At 47.9% G+C, this 22815-nt stretch overlaps 1 protein-coding gene across 4 annotated transcripts in view; it reads left to right on the top strand.

The window, feature by feature from the left end:
* Positions 1-22815, top strand: part of LOC137412114 (E3 ubiquitin-protein ligase HECW2) — a 318934-nt gene that overhangs the window by 227734 nt on the left and 68385 nt on the right. For all 4 annotated transcript variants that reach the window (XM_078781247.1, XM_078781243.1, XM_078781246.1 and 1 more), the window contains one exon: positions 10357-10440. In XM_078781247.1, the coding sequence (XP_078637373.1) occupies positions 10357-10440 (84 nt within the window). The remainder of the gene's footprint in view (positions 1-10356; positions 10441-22815) is intronic.

Genomic DNA, 22815 nt, shown 5'->3' with positions numbered 1-22815 from the left:
TAAATAAATAAAAAGTAACTCCAGAAGCAGAATCACAGCCTCTCTTAAATAAATGAATATATACACCTAGTCATAAAAATCGCTCGCTAGAAATGGTAAATTTTGTCAGATTTCACTCCAGATTTGGAGATTATTTCGTCTACAGCATCCAATGCTCATATCCGAATCCAAATTTTGATGATATGCTTCAATTATGTAATGATAATCGTTCATGTTTCCAAGGCAAGGCACGTTTGAGTAGGCCAAAACCAAATGGTTGGCTTAAGAAGCCAGAGAGGTACAGTGGGCTGACCAAGATGGCGGGCCACCATGTTGGTAAGCCACCACATCGGGTTTTATTCTGATGATCACCTCGTTAATCATCTTCAAAAAGGGTGTTATAACTAGACTACGGATTTTTATGTTAAGAAAATAGGCCTTTTATGTTTTGAAAAGCGGAATTTTTTTTTTTTTATGTGAAAAAATCCCGAAATATTTTTTTCCCCCGTTTTATTCATTTTTTATTATTACCAGGTTTTTCAGAAATCAGTCAAAAAAAGAACAAAAAATGGTAAGCTTTTTCCTGCACAACATTAAGCACTCTGGGCTAGTAAACAGGTAAAAAATGACGCTCAGGTACCTTTATTGCAACCGCATTGTTTGATAAGTAGAGGACTAGAAGAAATTGACAAGATTGCCTTTTAGGAACCCTTTTAGGAACGGTTAAAGTAGGTGTTTGAAATCATTATTACCTTCGCAAAAGCGGAAGGTTATGTTTTGATCGCTGTGTATTTATTTGTATGTCTGTGTGTGTGTGTGTATGTTATTCGCATAACTCAAAAAGTATTCAACCGAATTGCATGAAATTTGGTGGGATGATTGGTTATTATACGGGACACATTTGATTAGATTTTGGGAGCAATCGGGTCAAAGGTCAAGGTCAAGGTCACGAAAAGGTCAAAATCGTATTTTTGTTGTTCTGTTCCCTACACTCCCATGCCAAGTACAGAACAGTAGCTGCGGCGAAGGTATGCGCTCTACCGAGTGCCCGTTCTAGTCTTGGTAATGTTCTCCTTGGTGAGGCGGTGTCGGCGGTCGGTGAGGACGTTTCTGTAGACGGAGAAGGACCTTTCCACGTCGACGCTGACGATGAGGCAGTACCTCAAGAGGGGGATGTCGGCAAGCTTGACTCCAGCCGGCACACCAACCTCAGATCCGTGCTGATCTCCATCCAGGATCAAAGCCACTGTCCTCAGCACACCAATGTCGGGATTGCGCTGCAGCACCGCCTTGAACTTGGTGAGCAGGATCTCCTTACGGCAGCCTCGGATCTTTTCGAGCTCTTCCTTGGCCTGATCAAGGAGCTGGAAGGCCTTGACCAGCTCCATGCCGGCCTCCTCCAGCTGCTTAAGGATCTTCGGGATGAACGATACGTGGGCATTTAAGAAGACCAAACTGAGCTTGATGTCCGCCTTTCCGAACAGGTCCTTGGCACTCCGGATTGCCATCGTGTCGTCATCGTTCAGCTGGTCCACAATGTCCTTGACGGCCTCGAAGTGCTCGGCGTAAAACACCGCGGCGTCGATCCACGTCCCCCACCGAGTCAGAATGGGCTCCGGGGGGAGAGAAAGATTGGGCTGCTGCTCCTTCCAAAGGACAACACGCGACAGGGCTTTGACGAACACCTTCTTCGTCGTGGCAATCAGGTCGTTGACGTCCTTGAACATTTCTCGGACTGTCTCGCAGACACGGTGGAGCGCGTGGGCAACGCAAGTCACATGCAGCAAGTCCGGGAAGAGTTCCTTCAGGGCATGGCCGGCCTTAATCATATAGGCCGCGGCGTCGCTGACGAGGACCTTGAGGCACTCCAGCTTGAAATCAGGCCAAAGATAGCGCAGCGTGTCATTGACTGCGCGCACGATCTCCCCGGAGTTGATCTCCTCCAGAAACATGCACTGGACGAGGTGGGGACGAAAGTACCCCTCCTTGGACAAGCGTCCCGCGATGATGTTGGCCACATATCGACCTGCCGAATCGGTCGTCTCGTCGACGGACAGCCAGATGGGCTGCTGTCCGAGGTCGGCACGGATCCCCGGCAAGGCCTCGTCGTAGCACTTGTCGAGGTAGTGCTTTCGAATCCAGCTTTCATCGGGGATCTGGAGAGTGATGTGCTTCTCCAGGAACGACCGGAGGGCAGGGTTTTCCAATTTCGACCATGGGAGGATGCCAGCAGCCAGCATGGCCTGGCACAGCTCCTGAGCCACGGCGTCGCACTTGTGCCTCTTTCCGCCACCAAAGTCCTCGATGGTGGCTTGCATGACCGTCCTCTTCTTCTTCAAGGCCAAGTTGCTCTTGTGGCGGTCTCCTCGGACATGTTGGGCCAGCTCAGACTTCTGCTTCGCCCGGAAAGTCTTTTCACAAGCTTGACAGAAAGCCGTGTCACTCGACACGTACTTGAAGGTGGCCCCATCGCCGCCAGCGTTGAATTCCTTCAGCCACTTGTCACGAAGAGCAGCACTCATCTTGATAGACTTGTTCACACTTTGTGTACACTCTCTCACTGTAGTACACCGCCTCACTGCTGTACACGCTGGGGACGCAACGCACGCAAGTGGACGCAACGTTTTGTTTTTGAGATTGATCGCAGTTAAAAATTTCGATCGCAGTTAAAAATTTCGAAAAATTCCCCAATTTTTTTTAGCGTTGCCAGACATTTTCGACCAAAAAGGGCATTTTATTTTATTTTTCCCGAAAAAGGGCGAAATATTTTTTTTGCTCCGAAAATACCCAAAAAAAATTTTGCGCACAAAAAAGCCGTTTTATGTGAAAAAATATTTTTTCTTTTTTCACATAAAAATCCGATGTGTAGTTATAACACACCAAACATCCAGTTTTCATCATCGCAATCTTTTGGAGGTCCAGGTGTATGCCTGCAAAGTTTGGGGTTGCTAGGTTTCATGGTTTTGGAGCTATGGAGACAGACGGTTGGACGGACACTGCCTTTTATTATTATAGCTTGTGTTCCCATGATTGTGGAAGGAGGGTCGGTGGTGGAAGAAACATACCTTCCCAACCACAGAGATAAATCCAAATGTATTGATATATGTGGGAAAATTACATGCCCAGACCAGGAATCAAACCCAGGTCCTCTGCAAAACCTTTCCAATGCTCTTCCAGAGGACCTGGGTTCGATTCCTGGTCTGGGCATGTAATTTTCCCACATATCAATTTAATTATTTTAACCTGTTCATTAATGTAATTAAATCCAAATGTGTCACAGAGTTTTGTTATTTTGTGCCGTCATTTGTTTAAAAGTTTCATTTTCATGGGCGCAAAGTTACGAGGTTTTCATTCATTTACAAGGATCTTTGAAACAGTAGCTCTGCGAGCTGTCAGTGTTATTGTTGCATTGTTATAAAAATGCTTCAAATTTGACTTGAACTGTCGTTAACACTTCTAGCAATACTTCCGAATTACAAAAGCAATATTTGCATTACCTTTTAAATGTTGCCTCCATCTTCAGACATGTCATGTCCCTTCAGTGTGGTTGCTTTCTCATGGCCTCGGTGGGGAATAATAATATGCTTGTTTGTCCATCTGCCCCTCGGTGTGTAACATTCCTTTCCACCCATTGGCTGAACAGCTGGCCTGAATCCACCTACAAATTTCCGCTGAAAAATCATACGGCCATGATGTGGATGCTTTGTTAAGCCAAAGTCTCATCTCAGAGATGTCATATTCACAATCGCCAGGCTTCCCTGTAAGTTTTCCCTTCAGTGTAAAATGACCAAAGCGTCTGCTAAAAGAATGATCAAATATCAGAAGGTTGGAGCCGATAGGAGTCATGGTCCTTGTGAAGGCCACAGTAAGTATATGCCTCATACTTCAGTACTTGCGTTGCCAGGGAAAACATTTTGGTTACCCTAACTTAACTTAACCTTCACTTAAGTACATAGAGACAAAAATTAATTAAACCAATACAGAACATGATTTAAATAATGTATGTACAGTTGTACACCTGTAGATAATTTAATTGTGCAGGTTGAGAGTGGAGGGAGTACAGGTATGAAAAGGTGGGCATTATAGTGCTTTCTTGGAACTTCTGAGCCAGCTAAGCGATGTGCTGGTGCTCGTTTACACGCACCACCCAAAATGGCGGTGCGAGTGGTCACCGCACCAGACCTGGGGTCCTTTCCATGCAGACTCTATTTGTCCCAAACCTAATCGTCCTTTAATGGACGATTAATATCTGGAGGCGTTTGTAATCAGGGCAACTCAAATCACTCAGAGACCGAGTGACCTCTGTGTGTATTTGATAAATCAACGGGGAGGGAGAACAACAGACATGAGAAGCATTTATTTACACAGTTTATTCACGAAGATACATACCCTGCATTTCGGATGAACATGAACGAAAGTACACTGTACTGTATGTGATGAAATGAACATTCCACAAACTCCGTAGCATGAGCTTTTATTCAATCAAGTCTCCACTCATCTACAAAAGAATGGCATACAATAAGCAAGCAGTAATATAAAGTATTATTATGCAAATGAGCCATGAGCAAGAAACATACAAAGCTTACCAACTCTAACTCGGTCTCAAGCAGACAGTCCCCTCACCCTCAATCCAACTTACTTATAAAGGTGTGACCACAAGAGAGAGAACTGCATCAGATGTAATGCCATAATTTCATCACATTCACCCACCAATTAAATTTCCAGCAAGGCCGCATGCATATAACATCGGTCTATCTATTAAATGTCCAGCAAGCTCTCACGCATATACCATAGATCAATAGCATGGTCCGCGAGATAGCATCCCCACCGCCAGGGTACCAGCTACCATCCCAAACACTGCGGCCTGCGATTTTCACGTCCGGCCCGAGTCCTATAGTGAACGGATTCACTTCCGGCGCCCTGGTTGTTCGAATCCAACCTGAACGACCTCCCGGGAATTACATCCCCCTCCTCCCCCGGTTCCAAAACCCTGGGCATGGAAGGTAGGCTTGGCTCCGGCGAGGACAGAGTAATCGGCTCCACTGTACCCCGCTCGTCACTTGGCCCGGCGCCGGGACTCTCCCCACACGGAGCTAGATGCGACACCGACACGGTGACCAAACGTCCATCGCCCATCCGTACGTGTGCATAATCCGGATTTGCCTCAAGCACTTCTACCCGGTCAACCGCTGGCTCGTATTTACTCTGACGAATCATTCGCTTCAAATACGCAGGCCCCGGCTCGGCTAGCCAGCCAGGCAACGATCGACCACTTGCGCTGCGTCTCTGGTAACGGAACATCCGATCGTGGGGCGTTTCAATAGTGGCGGTACATAACAGGGTACGAATCGTGTGTAGAGCCTCTGGCAAGACCCTGCTCCATTGGTTATGACTCGGTGACCGGGTCCTCAGACCCATCTCCACCGCCTTTCAGACAATTCCATTAAGCCGCTCTACCTGACCGTTACCTTGCGGATGATATGGGGTAGTCCGACTAGCAGCGATACCTCGCTCTAGGAGAAAAGACCTCACCTCCTGGGACATAAACGCAGCTCCCCGATCAGAGTGGACGAAAGCCAGATACCCGAACAACAGAAACAGCTGACGCAGGCATCAGATCACCGTAGCCGTTGACATATCCGTGCACGTAAATGCGAAGGGAAAACGAGAGTATTCATCCACAACCGTGAGCATGTAGCGATGCGGCCCTGATATATGTAGCGGCCCCTTAAAATCTATGCCTAGTCTCTCCCAAGGGCGTCCAGCCTGAACCAGAGTTCACATAGGCAGCTTTTAGAGCCTGGGTTTTAGCTCAGCGCTCACTGGACACTTTCGGCATAGGCATCGTACATCGTTCACCGAGAAGGGTAGATTGCAGCAACAAACAAAATGGGCGAGTCGCGTTACCCTCGGATGACACAATGATTCATGTATGATCTGTAAATCTGGGGGTAAGGGATCCATACCCGCACAGACCGGTCTTGACAGAGCGTCGGCGGCCAGATTCTCCCGACCCGGCCGGTAGACTATTTTGTAACAATAATCAGCCAGTTCTATGCTCCATCTCGATATTTTCTCATTCTTAATGCGTTGTACGTGCCGATGGTCGTACATAAACGCGACAGACTTTTGATTGGTCATTAGCTGAAACTCCTTGCCCAGAAGCAAGTGGCGCCACCGCCTAACCGCCTCCATGATATCGTACGCCTCCTTCTCGATAGAGTGGCGGCGTTCACTCTGGGTCAGAGTGCGTGAAAAGAAGGCCACAGGTCGACCCCCTTGTGTGAGAGTCGCTGCAATCACACAACCCGAGACGTCTGTCTCGACCAATAACGGTATTGCGTCGTCTATGGAGGTCACCCCCACCTTGGCGATATCTTCCTTCAGCTGCTGGAAAGGCCTTGGCAGCCATAGATTTGGGGAAAGCATTACAATCAACCAATGGCTTAATCTTCTCCGAGTAACCCTGCACCCACCGTGAATAATGGGCGAATAGCCCTAAGACCCGCCGCAACAAGGACTTCTCACTTGGAGGCACCATGTCAAGCAAAGGTCGCAGGCGCTCGGCGTCAGGTTTTATCCCCCCCTCCCCCCCCCCCCCCCCCCCCACTCCCAAAATCACCGTGTACCCGGGGAGGTTGATTGTCCTGGCCGCTTAATGGCACTTATCCTCATTGAAGGTCAGATTGTACTTTTTTGCCATGTCCAGGAATCGCCGCAAGTTGGCGTCGTGATCGTCCAGAGCGTGCCCACAGATCGTCACATTATCAACGTACACGAAAATGTCTTTTAATTGCTCTTTTGCCACAATGTCATCGATTGCGCGTTGAAAGCATGCCACCCCGTTTGTCACCCCGAAGGGTATGCGCGAAATTGATATAGCCTCTGGCCAGATTCGAACCCCGTATAGGGTTTGTCCGTCTCGCGTATCGGGATCTGATGATGTGCACTTTTCAAGTCCAGTGTGCTAAACACTCGGTACTTAGCCACGTCGCGTACTAGATCATCCATCTTGGGTAACGGGTACGCGTCCAACTGAGTGAATCTATTTATAGTCTGCGAATAATCGACGACTAGGCGCTTCCTATGGTTGTCCGAATGCACCACGAGCACCTGAGCCCTCCACGGGGAAGTACTCGGCTCTATGATCCCTTCTCGCAGCAATCGCCCGGTCTCGTCAGCAATGAACAGCGTGTCCAAACAAGTATACCGCCTAGACTTTACTGTTTGCGGTTTACAGTCGGCCGTCAAACTAGGAAAGAGAGCCGGTGGCTCTATAGCCATCTCAGCCAGTCCGCAGACCGAAAGTGTATTCTCCCCACGTCCAACCCGCATCTCGAGGCGGCCATGTCTCTGCAAGAAATCATGTCCCAGCAGCACATCCACGCACAGATCCGGCATTATTAAGAGTTTAACATCAGAATATTCCACATCTTTGATAACCAAATTAACCATGCACAAGCCCTTAGTGTGAGTGTACAACCCCGAAGAGGCCATATAGATGCGTCGTGTAGCTCGGCCAATGGTCCACCCATATCTCTGCACCAGAGCTTGACTAACGAAACTGGTACTGCTCCCTGTATCAATCAGAGCGTCAGCCGATTCTCCCTCCACGAGGACCGGAAGCACAGCTCGAGTGAGGCCATGCGATAGCCCGGGGTCCCCAGCACGCGCAGCCCGGGAAGTGTTGGCTCCAGTGAGTAAGTCAGCCCCAGCGAGGGTGGAGCGCCGCGTTTTAGCTGCACGGCAAACTTTTGCAAAATGTCCTTTCCGTCCACAATTATGACACTGCGAGTCTCCAGCAGGACAAAGAGACAGCATGTGACGCTTATGCCCCACAATGTGTTAACAGCGTTCTATCGAAACGACGCAAATAGACTCGACATAAATCGGCGACGTACTTATGCATCAGGAAGAAGATGATGGTTTAGGGTCGTTTATTGGCCCAATTAGGCTGGTCATGGTCATTTGAGAGTTTCAATTCCACGGGGTTTCCGCATATCTCTCGGGATTGTGAGTTGACAGACGACCGCGTTCAATGGGCCATCATGTGTCTGTGTTCAGTGGGGGGTCGGATGGTATCCAGGAATTGTGGTGGCGTGAGTGTGGAATGGGTTTAAAGGCTTGGAGTGAGGAAGGGATTGAAGCCCTGGGATTTGGAGGGGGAGTTTGAGGATTTGGGGTTTGGAGGAGGGTGGGGGTTAGAGAGTTAAGGACTTGGGGTTTGGGTGGGGATGGGGGGGGGGGGTAGAGAGTTGAGGACTTGGGGTGGGGGTGGGGGGTAGAGAGTTGAGGACTTGGGGTTTGGGTGGGGGTGGGGGGTAGAGAGTTGAGGACTTGGGGTTTGGATGGGGGTGGGGGGTAGAGAGTTGAGGACTTGGGGTTTGGGTGGGGGTGGGGGGTAGAGAGTTGAGGACTTGGTCACATTTTACATTGTACTGATGTTCCGGGCCCCTACAAATTTATTAATAGTCTTGCTCTGCATAAACGACTTGTCCCAAGGTGCTTCTTAAATACAGATTTGCTTAACAATACTTATACCCACACTGTGCAGCAAATAGTCTTTAAATTTCGTGAAGCTTCATGTTTCCATGATGGTTCCCTCTTCCACCTGCTTTGTAATCTCACTTGCTGCCATTTTAATGTTGAACACATTATTACTTTGATGCCGGAAACATATGACCATGGCTACTGCTTACCAACACCATACCGATGTTGTTTTTCTTTTCCTCACGAGTATTTTGTTTCATCTTTCGTCGCCTTTTCAACAATTCATTAATTTTTATATGAGATAAAATGCAGTGTGTTCAAATTTGATAAAATTTGATTAAATGTTCAAATGTCAAATCAATATTTGATAGATAAAATTGATTAAGTGGTAGTTATACCAAGGGAGGATTTTAGAATCTGTCAATCACCTGATCAATATCACTGGTTAAAATTACATACATGGTATGGCCACCAATATGGGTGGGACAGAGAATTTGTTGGGAAGCAGATTGAATCCCCCATAATATCCACCCACAATTGGAGTGACAATTAATAAAAATGAGAGTGATAGAAAGCATCATGAATCGATTGGGTAATACCATCTGTATTTTCCTCCCGCACCGCAGACCGACTCCATGCACGCACCGCAGACCAACTCCATGCACGCACCGCAGACCGACTCCATGCACGCACCGCAGACCGACTCCATGCATGCACCGCAGACTGACTCCATGCATGCACCGCAGACCGACTCCATGCACGCACCGCAGACCGACTCCATGCACGCACCGCAGCCCGACTCCATGCATGCACCGCAGCCCGACTCAGTGCACGTACCGCAGAACGATTCTGTGCACGCACCACAGCCCGACTCTGTGCACCCCCCGCAGCCCGACTCCATGCATGCACCGCAGCCTGACTCAGTGCACGTACCGCAGAACGACTCTGTGCACGCACCGTATACCGACTCCATGCACGCACCACAGCCCGACTCTGTGCACCCCCCGCAGACCGACTCCATGCATGCACCACGGCCCGACTCAGTGGACGTACCGCAGACCAAATCCATGCACGCACTGTGGACCGACTGCAAGCGCACCACAGACCGACTACAAACACGCACCGCAGACTGACTCTGAACAAGCAGATCGACTGGATGTACGCATCGAAGACTGACTGTATGCACGCACGCACCGCAGACCGACTGCATGCATGCACACACCGCAGACTGACTGCATGCACGCACCGCAAACCGACTGCATGCATGCACGCGCCGCAGACAGACTGCATACACGCACGCACCGCAGACCGACTGCATGCACGCACGGACCGCAGACCGACTGCATGCACGCACCGCAGACAGACTGCATGCACGCACCGCAGACCGATTGCATGCACGCACCACAGACCGACTGCATACACGCACCGCAGACCGACTGCATGCATGCACCGCAGACCGACTGCATGCACGCACCGCAAACCGACTGCATACACGCACGCACCGCAGACCGACTGCATGCACGCACGCACTGCAGACCGACTGCATGCATGCACCGCAGACCGACTGCATGCACGCATGCACGCACGCACTGCAGACCGACTGCATGCACGCACCACAGACCGACTGCATGCACGTAACACAGACCGACTGCATGCACGTAACACAGACCCGACTGCATGTACGTAACGCAGACCATCTGGATGCACGTACCACGGACCGACTCTGTGCACGCACCGCAGACCGAATCGATGCACGCACCACATACCGACTGCAAGCCCACCACATACCGACTGCAAGCACACCGCAGACCGACTGCATGCATGCACTGTGGACTGGCTACGTGCACACAGGACAGACTTACTCTACTGCTGTGCCTTGTTTTCCAGGGAAAAGATCCAGTTTGTCCGCAGTGAGGCCACTGCAGGCCTGCAGCGCCTATCGGGAGACGCAGACCTTGTGATCCTTCTCAGGTGTGTTTGGCCGTGTGCAGCATGTGTTGTGCCTGACTGTCACAAATTGAAAAACCATCTTTGTGTGTGCTCATAATATAACTTGAGATTCGTTTGGAAGATTTATGCTGTTCAGTGATCGTCTTCAAGATCCCTTTGGGATCCATCTAATTGTACCTCTGCCACCGAAGGTGGGAGGTAGTTATGTTTTTACCCTGTCTGTCTGTCTGACTGTCTGGCTGTCAACAGGATATCTAAACAAGTTGTGGACAGATTCGGACGAACTTTGGTGGGCATGTAGGGTGTGTGAGAAGGACGAGGTGATTAGATTTTGATGAAGAACCGGATTCGGATTAGGATCTGAGAATTTTTTAAAAGTGATTCTTCACCATTGAGTGAAAAGGTTATAAACGATAGAGTACAGGATATCTGAAAAAGTTATTGAAGTATTTGGACTAAACTTGGTGGACATGACGGGTCCGGTGTGTGACAAGGAAGAATTGATTAGATTTTGGGTGAGATCCGAATCCGGATCCGATACTTTTTTAGGTGATTCTTCACCATTGAGAGATAGGGCCAAAAATTATATATTGCACGACATCTCAAAAAGTTGTGAATGGATTCGGACGAAACTTGGGTGGATGAGTTGGGTCGGTAACAAAAACAAGCCAATTGGATTTTCAAGGAGCGTATCCATATCCATCCTATTAGAGGGATACAAAACGTAAATTGTTCAGCCTGGTGGAGATAGTCATGTGAAAAAGTAAGTACACCCCATGTAAAGTTTTGATTTTTTTCAACATATTTCAATATACAGCTATTTGATCTTCATTTCAACAATATTGATAGATAAAGGTGATATAATATAACAAATATCATGAAACATTTACATTTTGTAGTCCATTGTATCTATCTATAATTCCATTAATCTCTGTGTGTATGTGTGTTTGTATGTGTGTATGTGTGTATGTTTGTCTGTGACCGCTGTTTCTCGACAACTACCGGTCCGATATACTTGAAACTTGCCAGGTATATTGCTGGGGACCCGAGGATGTGCCTTTTCAAGGTTTGAAATTAATCGGACAAGTAGTTACCGAGCTATGGCGATTTCTTTACCAAACACCGCAAGCCGTTCGCTTTGGACCAAACCATTTCATGTAAATAGAGGGGGGGGTTCTGTGGTCGTTGCGAATGGACCAAACCATTCATGTAAATAGAGGGGGGGGGGTTCTGTGGTCGTTACTGCCACGTGGTTTCAAAGTTTTTTTTTGTTGTTGTTGTTTGCACGCATGTTTTTTTGCACCCACGTACGGGCACGCCCTAGGATGTTTACACACACACACCCCTACACAAATTTTTTTTTTTTTTTTTTGGCAAGGAACGGGCACCCACGTACGGGCACGTCCTAGCTTATATATAGTACGGGCATGCCCTAGTCTATCTATAATTCCAGTAATCTCTGTATGTGTGTTTGTTTGTTTGTTTGTCTGTGACCGCTGTTTCTCGACAACCACGGGTCCGATATACTTTAAACTTGCCAGGTATATTGCTGGGGACCCGAGGATGTGCCTTTTCAAGGTTTCATATTAATCGGACAAGTACTTACCGAGCTATGTCCAAAAAACGATTCAACCAATCAGAGAGCAGCGAGCTATCGCGTGTGCCGAACGTGGCGAACACACTCTGCCTCGGACGGCACATTTGAGAGCGTATTCATTTATTTCACGTTGGCAAACTATGTTGCCGCTATGTTGGCGTTAAACTATGTTTTAAAACTAATTAAAACCATTTCATGTAAATAGAGGGGGGGGATTGTCACTGTACTCGCAAGCCGTTCGCCGTTCGCTTTGGCGTTGCGAATGGACCAAAACATTTCATGCACCAAACCATTTCATGTAAAGCGTTCGCCGTTCGCTTTGGCGTTGCGAATGGACCAAAACATTTCATGGACCAAACCATTTCATGTAAATAGAGGGGGGGGATTGTCACCGTACTCGCACCCACGTACCCACGTACCCACGTACGGGCATTGCACCCACGTACGGGCATGCCCTAGTACTTTAAATAAACATAAATGCAAATTTCGCATGTGGAAAAAGTAAGTACACCCTTGGCTCTAACAGGTGGTATTGCCCCCTTTGGCAGAAACAACCTCAAGTAGGCGTTTCTTATAACTGTCTACCAGTCTCTGACATCGACTGGGAGAAATTTTTGCCCACTCCTCCATGCAGAATTCTTTCAGTTGTGTGATGTTTGAGGGGTTTCTTGCATGCATAGCTCGTTTCAAATCCCCCCACAACATCTCGATGGGATTTAGATCCGGGCTTTGCCTTGGCCATTCCAGAACCCTCCATTTCTTTCTTTTCAGCCATTCCTTGGTGGATTTACAGGTATATTTGGGGTTATTGTCATGTTGCAAAGTCCACCTTCGGTTGAGCTTCAACTCTCCGACAGATAGCCTCACATTATCCTCAAGCACTCTCTGGTACAATGAAGAATTCCTAGTGGATTCTATGATGGTGAGGTGCCCAGGCCCTGATGCAGCAAAGCTGCCCCAAACCATAATATTTCCACCACCATGCTTTACAGTTGGTATCAGGTTCTTGTGGTCAAATGCTGTCTTTGGTTTTCGCCAAACAAGTCTTCTGCCTTCTTCTTGTAGCCACATGTCTTCTGTGGCCAAATAGCTCTACCTTTGACTCATCTGTCCAGAGCACATTGTTCCAGAAGTGCTGGTCTTTGCCAAGGTGTTCATTGGCAAACTTTAGTCTTGCCCTGATGTTCTTTCTGGACAGCAAAGGTTTCCTCCTGGCACACCTCCCATGTAGATCAAATTTGTGCAGCCTCTTTCTAATGGTAGACTCGTGCACTTTGACATCAACAGTGGCAAGAGCTACCTGTCGGTCCCGTGATGACATTCTGGGGTTCTGAGAGACTTCTTTCAGCATCTTGCGGTCTGCTCTCGGGCTGAACTTGCTGGGGCGGCCTGGCCTGAACAAGTTGGCAATTGTTTGGAATCTTCTCCACTTGTAGATGATCTTCCGGACAGTCGAATGATTGATTTCAAATTGTTTGGGGATCTTTTTAAATTCCTTCCCAGACTCGTAGGCATCTATTACCTTCTTTCTGAAGGCCTCAGTGAGCTCTTTTGATCTAGACATGGTGACGCCGCACACTTCAACAACAAAGAGCAAACCAAACTAAATGTCTGAGGTTTAAATAAGACAGGTTCCTTCAAGATCCTCTCTAACGATGTTCTAATCATTTGCACCTGAGCTGGTGCACCTGATTCAAATTTTAGGTATTTGAAGTAGTGATAAATGTAGGGGTGTACTTACTTTCTCCACATGTGAAATTTGCATTTATGTTTATTTAAATTATACAATGGACTACAAAATGTAAATGCTTCATGATATTTGTTATATTATATCACCTTTATCTATCAATATTGTTGAAATGAAGATCAAATAGCTGTATGTTGAAATATGTTGAAAAAGTCAAAACTTTACATGGGGTGTACTTACTTTTTCACGTGACTGTATGTGCTCTAACGAGTGCCGTTCTAGTGGATGCTTATTGGTGGTACCATCCTGTAATAGCATGAAGTAGTAAGGTAGTTTTCCATATGTATGAATGGCACAGGAAAAAAATGGCCGCCCTATCGAATGTGTACAGAATGATATGCCGAAAAGTTACTACAGAGTAAAGTCATAATCCTTTAAAAGCCACACCTTTCATTTTGGAGCATTTTCAGAACTACCAAGAGTGATAAAGACGACAGAATACAAAATTCGCTGATCGACAAATCGCCGAAACTACTTCTGTCTATTTTGGCCGCCTGCCCACAACAGTAATGGCTTCAGCAATTGCAATGATTCTAACTGGAGGAAACTATATTGTCTGCTGTTTATGACCCCCTTACAAAAAAACAAGAACAACAAAAATTGGATGAAATCTTATTATAATAGAGCAAACGTATATGGTTCACCATGTATGGTATGCGACGGAAACGTCTTCTTCTTCTTCAAATAAAATTACCACTCTCTTAATTTAACCCTCTTAATTGCGTTAAGACTGCTGAGACCCCTCAGACCTTTGACGACCCTTTAAATTCCCCCAAGACCCTTCAGACCACCAAGACCCCTGAAGACCCAAAATACCCTGAAGACCCCCAAAGGCCCAACATACCCTGAAGACCCCCAAAGACCCAAAACACCCCAAAGACCCAAAATACCCTTCAAGGCCCTGAGCCTCAAAAAGACCCTGAATACCCAAAAACCCAAAAACACCCTGAAGACCCAAAACACCCCGAAGACCAAAAACACCCCGAAGACCAAAAACACCCCGAAGACCCAAAACACCCCGAAGACCCCAAAAGCCCCTGAAGACCCCGCAGACCCAAAAGACACCAAAGACCCTTCAGACTCAAAAGCCTCTTAAGACCCAAAAGACCCTGAAGACCCCAAAACACCTCAAAGACCCAAAATACCCTTAAAGATTTTGAGATCTCGCGAGATCTTTGTCGGCAAGGTCACGTCTTTTCGAAGCTGTCCCACGCGCTCACGCTTTTGAAGTTAAGTAATTGTTCACAATTGTGTTTTTGTCAAAACTGTATTTATCTTTCGGTGTGTGTACCGATAGTGTATCCTTAGGAAGATTCTCAGTGTTAATTTTTCATACCTGTATAGAAAATCGTCGGTTAATTCATGTCGCGTCTTTTGAGGCCTTGTAGGTGATCGTGTCCTACCTTGAGGCTTTGTTTTTCTCTCAGCAGTCCGTCGATTGTGCTCCAATTACTTTCGTTCTCTCAGTTTTCCCAGTCTTTTCACCCCATACTTCCTTGTTTAAAATTTCAACTCAAAAAAATAATAAAAAAAATTCCTTCTCTGTTCTTTGGCCGATTAATTGTTCTTATTCGTTTATTCATTGTTCTTATTCGTTCGTTCGTTCTTCGATCACGTGTTTCACCTCCATTTCCCCAGATAGTTTTCACTGCTCAATTTAAAAATGTTTAAACTTTCCCCTGAAGTACTGTATTCTGTCACATATTATAACACCTTTTTCTTCTTCTTCTTTAAAAGGTTGCTTTCGACTTGCTCACCAAATCTATTCATTCCAAAAAAAAATCCCATCTCTTACAGTTCCTCTTTCATACATTCCCAAAACTCAACTGCACCCCCCCCGCCCCCCCCCCCCCCCCTCAAGCATCCTTACACGTATTTTTGACTCGAAGGTCACAAGAAACTCATTTTGCAATAAATGTTCGTTTCCCATTAATCGTACACTTTCTAAAATCCAATCTCACCCCTCCCCTCCAAATCTTCCCCATCACCCATCCCCTCCAAAACTTCCCCATCACAGCTCCCCTCCAAATCTACCCCCTTGCCCCTCCCCTCCAAATCTCGCCCCCTTGCCCCTCCCCTTCAAATCTTCCCATCACCCATCTCTTTCAAATCTTCCCCCTTGCCCCTCCCCTCCAAATCTTCCCCATCACCCATCCCTTTCAAATCTTCCCATCACCCATCCCTTTCAAATCTCCCCCCTTGCCCCTTCCCTCCTAAACTCCCCCCACACCCTCCCCTCCTCGACTCTCCCTCGCCCCTCCCCTCCTAGACTCCTTCCTCACCCCTCCCCTCCAAATCTCCCCCATCTCCCATCCCTTTCAAATCCCCCCCCTTGTCCGTTCCCTCCTAAACTCTCCCCGAACCCCTCCCCTCATAAACTCCCCCCTTTCCGCTCCCCTTCAAATCTCCCCACCCTCATTTCTTCTCCATTTCCCCCCTCTCACCCCTCCTCCTCAAAGCGTCCTCCCCGCTTCTTCCCCCTTCCAACTCTCACCTTCATCTCCCCCAACCTTCTGCCTCGCTCTTCCCCCTCCTCAAATAACACCTCACTGTGTCTCACCCAATCACCATCAAACCTTTTGTCTGCCCCATCCTTCCCTTTCTCCAAGCTATTCTGAAATCTCTGACACACCTTCAACAGCTCTCCCTACCTCTTCCTCCTCTTCCACATCTTACCCTACCCCTCCCCCCCCCCCCCCCCCCCGTTCTGTATCCGATGCTCCCTTTTCCTCTCCATTAACGGTATGGACCTCAAACATCCGGGACCTTCGCTCAAACTTGACTGATTTCTCCATACAGGTTGCTTCTGACAAACAAGATGTGATCTGCTGAACACAAATTTTCCTCCTTCATGATGTCTCTGATTGCTTAGTATCTCTCCCGGGTTACTCCCTCCTCCGGTATGATAGACCTGAGCCTCGTCCTGGAGGTGGGGTTGCTATCTTTATCAAAAACTATCTTCCTCACTTGCCCTGCATTGCCCTCTCTCCACCTCAACCCCAGGAATACCTCTGGCTATTGCTTCCCCTTCGCTCCCACCTTTTGTTCATATGTGTGTTGTACCGTCCACCAAACAGTGATGACTCCATCTACATCTCGCTGTCTGATAATATGGACCAACTTCTATCTACTCATCCAAACTCTCTCTTCCTCATATGTGGTGATTTCAATTGTCACCATGCCAGTTGGCTGGGTGTGGGTACCTCTCTCACCAGCCATGGCTCCTCAGCAAAGGACTTCTGCGACTCACTGGGACTGACACAATCTGTCAATTTCCCGACCCGGATCTCAGTCAACAGAGCATCTTCTCTTCTGGACTTGGTTATGACTAACTTCCCTGAAAATGTCTGCTGCTCTTCTTCTGCTCCAATCGGCTCATCTGATCATGTGCTTGTTAATGTGGACATCTCTCTGACCATTCACAGAGAACCTCCTCAGCGTCGGCGAGTCTGGCATTTCACTCAGGCCAACTGGCACGGTCTTCAAGCAGCCATCAATCATCTGGACTGGTCTCCCATCTCTACCGCCTCTGACATAAACTCATCCTGGGTATTCTTCCAAAGTAAATTGCGCTCTCTCGTGCACAGATTTATCCCATCTCGTCTTCAGTTGTCATACCCTTCCTCCCGTCCATGGTACACGGAATCTTGTGGTGAGGCTGTTGCCCAGAAACAACTTGCCTTCGTCTACTGGAAAGCAAATCCAACGGAAGGAAATCTCATTTCCTTTCACAAAGCCTGAAACAAGTGTGTGTCCACCCTCAGGAGAGCCAGGAAACAATATCTCTCCGTTCTCAAGACCGACCTCTCTTATCTGTCTCCCTCTTCCAAATCCTGGTGGCGTCTGGTCAAATCTGTTTCTGGTGTTTGTTCCCCCTCCATCCCCTCCCTTACCTCAAACGGCTACACAGCTGACTCCGCACGTGAAAAAGCTGAATGCCTCAACTCTGTGTTTGCCTCTAAATCTTTTGTCCGAAAACCATCCCTCTCTGTGCCCACCGTACCCAGTCGTACCCAGCTGCTCCTGGACTCTGTGTCCTTTCCTCCTGACAAGGTGGAAAAGTTTGTCAACCCTCGAATCTGATTCTGCAACTGGACCTGACGGCATCAGCCCACGGGTCCTAAAATCCTGTTCTTCCGCTCTTTCACTCCCTCTCTCTGTTCTCTTCACCCTCTTTTGCTCAAGGTCATCTGCCATCTGCTTGGAAATCAGCCAACATCACCGCTTTACACAAAAAGGTGCAAAAACAGATCCCAGTAACTACAGACCAATCAGCCTTCTCCAAATTATCAGCAAAGTCATGGAATCCATCATTGCTTCAGATATGAAATCTTTCCTCTTCTCCAATGGCTTGATCTCTGATCATCAATTTGGTTTTAGACCAGGTCACTCCACTCTGAACATGCTGCTTCTGCTTTCTCAACAATGGATGGAGGTCCTCAATGCCAAACAGGAAATTAGAGCCGTCTCACTTGACATATCACGTGCCTTCGATACGGTCTGGCACCCCGCTCTGCTCATCAAACTCTCCTCCTTTGGTATCCATGGAAATCTCCACGCATGGCTGGCGGACTTCCTCTCTAGTCGTAGTCAACGTGTGGCCCTGAATGGGTTTCTCTCATCTCCCCTTCCTGTTCAGGCTGGAGTTCCCCAAGGCAGTGTTCTGGGCCCTGTGCTTTTTCTGGTCTTCATCAACGATCTCTCTGACTCTCTTGAAAATCCTCTCTGTCTCTTTGCTGATGACTCCACTCTCTGCCGCTCCATTCCTAATCCCTCAGATCGGCAGTCTGCAGCCTCCTCACTCTCTGCAGACCTGGACAAAATCACAGACTCTGCAAACAAGTGGAACATGTCTTTCAATCCTGACAAATCTCACACTCTTTCGATGTCTCTCCGAAAAGACCGACTGGACAACCCTCCCATCTACTTTCTGAATAATCCTCTCCAAGAAGTTCTGTCACTCAAGCTTTTGGGTCTCACTATCTGCCATGATCTTTTCTGGGAAAACCACATTTCAAATCTGGCCTCCAAAGCCAGTCGCCGACTGGGCATCCTCCGTCGTGCGAAGTCCTTCCTTGGCACACCTGAGCTCCTCACCACATACAAGGCTTTCATCCGCAGCTCAATGGAATACTGCTCTCCCCTCTGGGCTGGTGCTGCTGCCTCACACTTAGCTTGTCTTCACGCTGTTGAAACCAAAGCGTTCAGAATCATTGGGATCTCCCGCGATGAAGCTAACTCCGAGGGCCTTTCACTCACTCACCGCAGGCAGGTTTGTGGTCTTTCCGTCTTCTACCGACTCCTCTCCAGCCTTGCTCCACCAGCTCTCTCTGGGCTCTGTCCCCCAAATATTCCTACAGGTCGCACAAGATCTGCCAGCAACCCTCTTATGGTTAAACTGCCAAAATCAAGACTCTCTGCTCACTTTCACTCCTTCATTCCTCTTTTCTCCCGCCTCTGGAACAAACTCCCTCACTCTCTTCAATCCCACTCCTCCCTCCAGGTCTTTAAAACAGTTGTTCACCACCATCTCTTATCTTCCCCCATCCAAAACCTTGATCTTTTCTACCCCCGCTAATTTCACCCCAAATCCACTTTTTTGAAATACCAACTTCTTTCCTGAAGTCCTTGGTGTCCTTGTGTTTGATACTTCTCCCACCCACCCCTCTTCCCACGCCTCCTCCCCCCAAGCCCTCTCGCTCCCACACATCTCCCGATGTCCCTGCTCTCAAATGTTGTGTTTGTGTGAATCCTCTTCTCTCCTCATCTTGTCTACCGCTCCCTGTTTTTATATATTTTGTTTGTCTGTTTGATTTGTTTGTGTGATAAATATTAGCTCTTTCACGAGCCTCGATTGTGTGTACAAAAAAAAAAAAAAGGCCCAGAGGATCCAAAAGACCCTGAAGACCCAAATGGCCCTGATGACCCAAAACACCATGAATACCCAAAAGACACCGAAATGGTCAAAGATGCCTACCCCTCTGAAACGATGTGTGGTGAGGTGCGCGGAGCGCTCCGACTCACACTAGTAAAAACAATGTTACGACTATACACCACAAACTATTGAACGTTATTTACACAAACGCAGCTTACTTCCTGCCATAAAATGTCTGCCGTACATTGCAAGGTATTACAAAATGCACAATTACAATGGAAAAGGGACACAAAATAAACTATTATTTAAAAAACAAAGAACGAACAGCAGCCTCTCGTGCCAAGTATAGGGATGACTCAGACTCAGAGCGAGCAGCAGCCTCTTTTGCCAAGTATAGGGATGACTCAGTGCGAACAGCAGCCTCTCATGCCAAGTATAGGGATGACTCAGAGTGAGCAGCAGTCTCTCGTGCCAAGTATGGGGATGACTCAGAGCGAACAGCAGTCTCTCATGCCAAGTATAGGGATGACTCAGAGCGAACAGCAGCCTCTCATGCCAAGTATAGGGATGACTCAGAGCGAACAGCAGCCTCTCATGCCAAGTATAGGGATGACTCAGAGCGAACAGCAGCCTCTCATGCCAAGTATGGGGATGACTCAGAGCGAACAGCAGCCTCTCATGCCAAGTATAGGGATGACTCAGAGCGAACAGCGGTCTCTCGTGCCAAGTATAGGGCTGATTCAGACTCAGAGCGAACAGCAGCCTCTCGTGCCAAGTATAGGGATGTCTCAGAGCGAACAGCAGCCTCTCGTGCCAAGTATAGGGATGACTCAGAGCGAACAGCAGCCTCTCGTGCCAAGTATAGGGATGACTCAGAGCGAACAGCAGCCTCTCATGCCAAGTATAGGGATGACTCAGAGCGAACAGCAGCCTCTCATGCCAAGTATCGGGATGACTCAGAGCGAACAGCAGCCTCTCGTGCCAAGTAGAGGGATGACTCAGAGCGAACAGCAGCCTCTCGTGCCAAGTATAGGGATGACTCACACTCAGAGCGAACAGCAGCCTCTCGTGCCAAGTATAGGGATGACTCAGAGCGAACAGTAGCCTCTCGTGCCAAGTATAGGGATGACTCAGAGCGAACAGCAGCCTCTCATGCCAAGTATAGGGATGACTCAGTGTGAACAGCGGCCTCTCATGCCAAGTATAGGGATGACTCAGAGCGAACAGCAGCCTCTCATGGCAAGTATCGGGATGACTCAGAGCGAACAGCAGCCTCTCATGCCAAGTATAGGAATGACTCAGAGCGAACAGCAGCCTCTCATGCAAAGTATAGGGCTGATTCAGAGCGAACAGCAGCCTCTCGTGCCAAGTATAGGTATGACTCGGACTCCGAGCGAGCAGCAGCCTCTCGTGCCAAGTATAGGGATGACTCGGACTCCGAGCGAACAGCAGCCTCTCGGGCCAAGTATAGGGATGACTCAGAGCGAGCAGCAGCCTCTCGTGCCAAGTATAGGGATGACTCGGACTCCGAGCGAACAGCAGCCTCTCGGCCCATGTATAGGTATGACTCAGAGCGAACAGCAGCCTCTTATGCCAAGCATAGGGATGACGCAGAGCGAACAGCAGCCTCTCATGCCAAGTATAGGGATGACTCAGAGCGAACAGCAGCCTCTCGTGCCAAGTATAGGTATGACTCGGACTCCCAGCGAACAGCATCCTCTCGTGCCAAGTTTAGGGATGACTCAGAGCGAACAGCAGCCTCTCATGCCAAGCATAGGGATGACTCAGAGCGAACAGCAGCCTCTCGTGCCAAGTCCAGGGATGACTCGGAGCGAACAGCAGCCTCTCGTGCCAAGTATAGGGATGACTCAGAGTGACAGCAGCCTCTCATGCCAAGTATAGGGATGACTCAGAGCGAACAGCAGCCTCTCGTGCCAAGTATAGGTATGACTCGGACTCCCAGCGAACAGCATCCTCTCGTGCCAAGTATAGGGATGACTCAGAGCGAACAGCAGCCTCTCGTGCCAAGTATAGGTATGACTCGGACTCCCAGCGAACAGCAGCCTCTCGTGCCAAGTATAGGGATGACTCGGACTCCCAGCGAACAGCAGCCTCTCGTGCCAAGTATAGGTATGACTCGGACTCCCAGCGAACAGCATCCTCTCATGCCAAGTATAGGGGTGATTCAAAGCGAACAACAACCTCTCGTGCCAAGTATAGGGATGATTCAGACTCATGACCTTAACTCCGAGAACACAAAAAGGATGCAGCACGCAATAATTATACAATGATTGTGTGGTGTGTGGTATGTGATTTAACACGACACTTCTTTTGTGGTTTACTTCCAATATGTCTTGACCCTGCGCTCGCGTAGCGAAAAGCGGGGTTAAACGATTCTTGCATACGTAGGTACATGTCTGCATTTTTATGTCATTTTCCCGGCATCGATTGATACGGAATGATTTACCATTGTATGCATGTACTTGTATGGGATAGTTTTAGTGATAATTATGACGTGGTATGGGTGCCATCTTGGAAAACCGAAAAATTTTGGACCTCTATATCTCCGAAAATGCTCCATGTAAAAAATTGAAACGTGGCTCATTGTAAATAACTCAGCATGTGGAATAAGTGTTGTTAACAATGTTATCATTAGTGCCTTCATTATGATATCATCATTCGACAAGTACATCGCTTGGTCCAATCAGTTTTAAATTTATTGAGTGCGATCTATGCAACAATTATATTGGAGAATGTAAATTTGAGTTGGCTCACACCAAGTTGACTGCACGGGGTAATATTCTATGAATACCATCTCGTTTTATATATTACTCGCCACTGAATGGTTAGTATAAAATAATGGTGATGCGACAGCGTATGAGATACATCCACATGGACCTGCAGTCTCATCTGTATTATGATATTTCGTTCAAATTGTCATCGGAATATAATACATGCACAAAATAAAGTACTTCAACACATGATTTCCACTTGACAATTGAATCATAATTTATGGCATGATTCGCTGCCCACCCCCAAAACAACAACAACAACAACAAAAACGAGAACAGCCCTCGTTGGAGCGCATTCCTCCGCCAAGCTGAACATTTTACATTTTGTATCCCCCGATAGGCCGGGTCTGGATCCGGACCTGAACCAAAATCGAATCAGCTTGTT

This window comes from Myxine glutinosa, chromosome 7 (assembly GCF_964187855.1).
Source record: "Myxine glutinosa chromosome 7, kmMyxGlut1.1, whole genome shotgun sequence".
In the NCBI taxonomy this organism is placed as follows: domain Eukaryota; kingdom Metazoa; phylum Chordata; class Myxini; order Myxiniformes; family Myxinidae; genus Myxine; species Myxine glutinosa.
The sequence above is the reverse complement of the archived record's forward strand: the minus strand, read 5'-3'. Positions and strand labels throughout refer to the sequence as shown.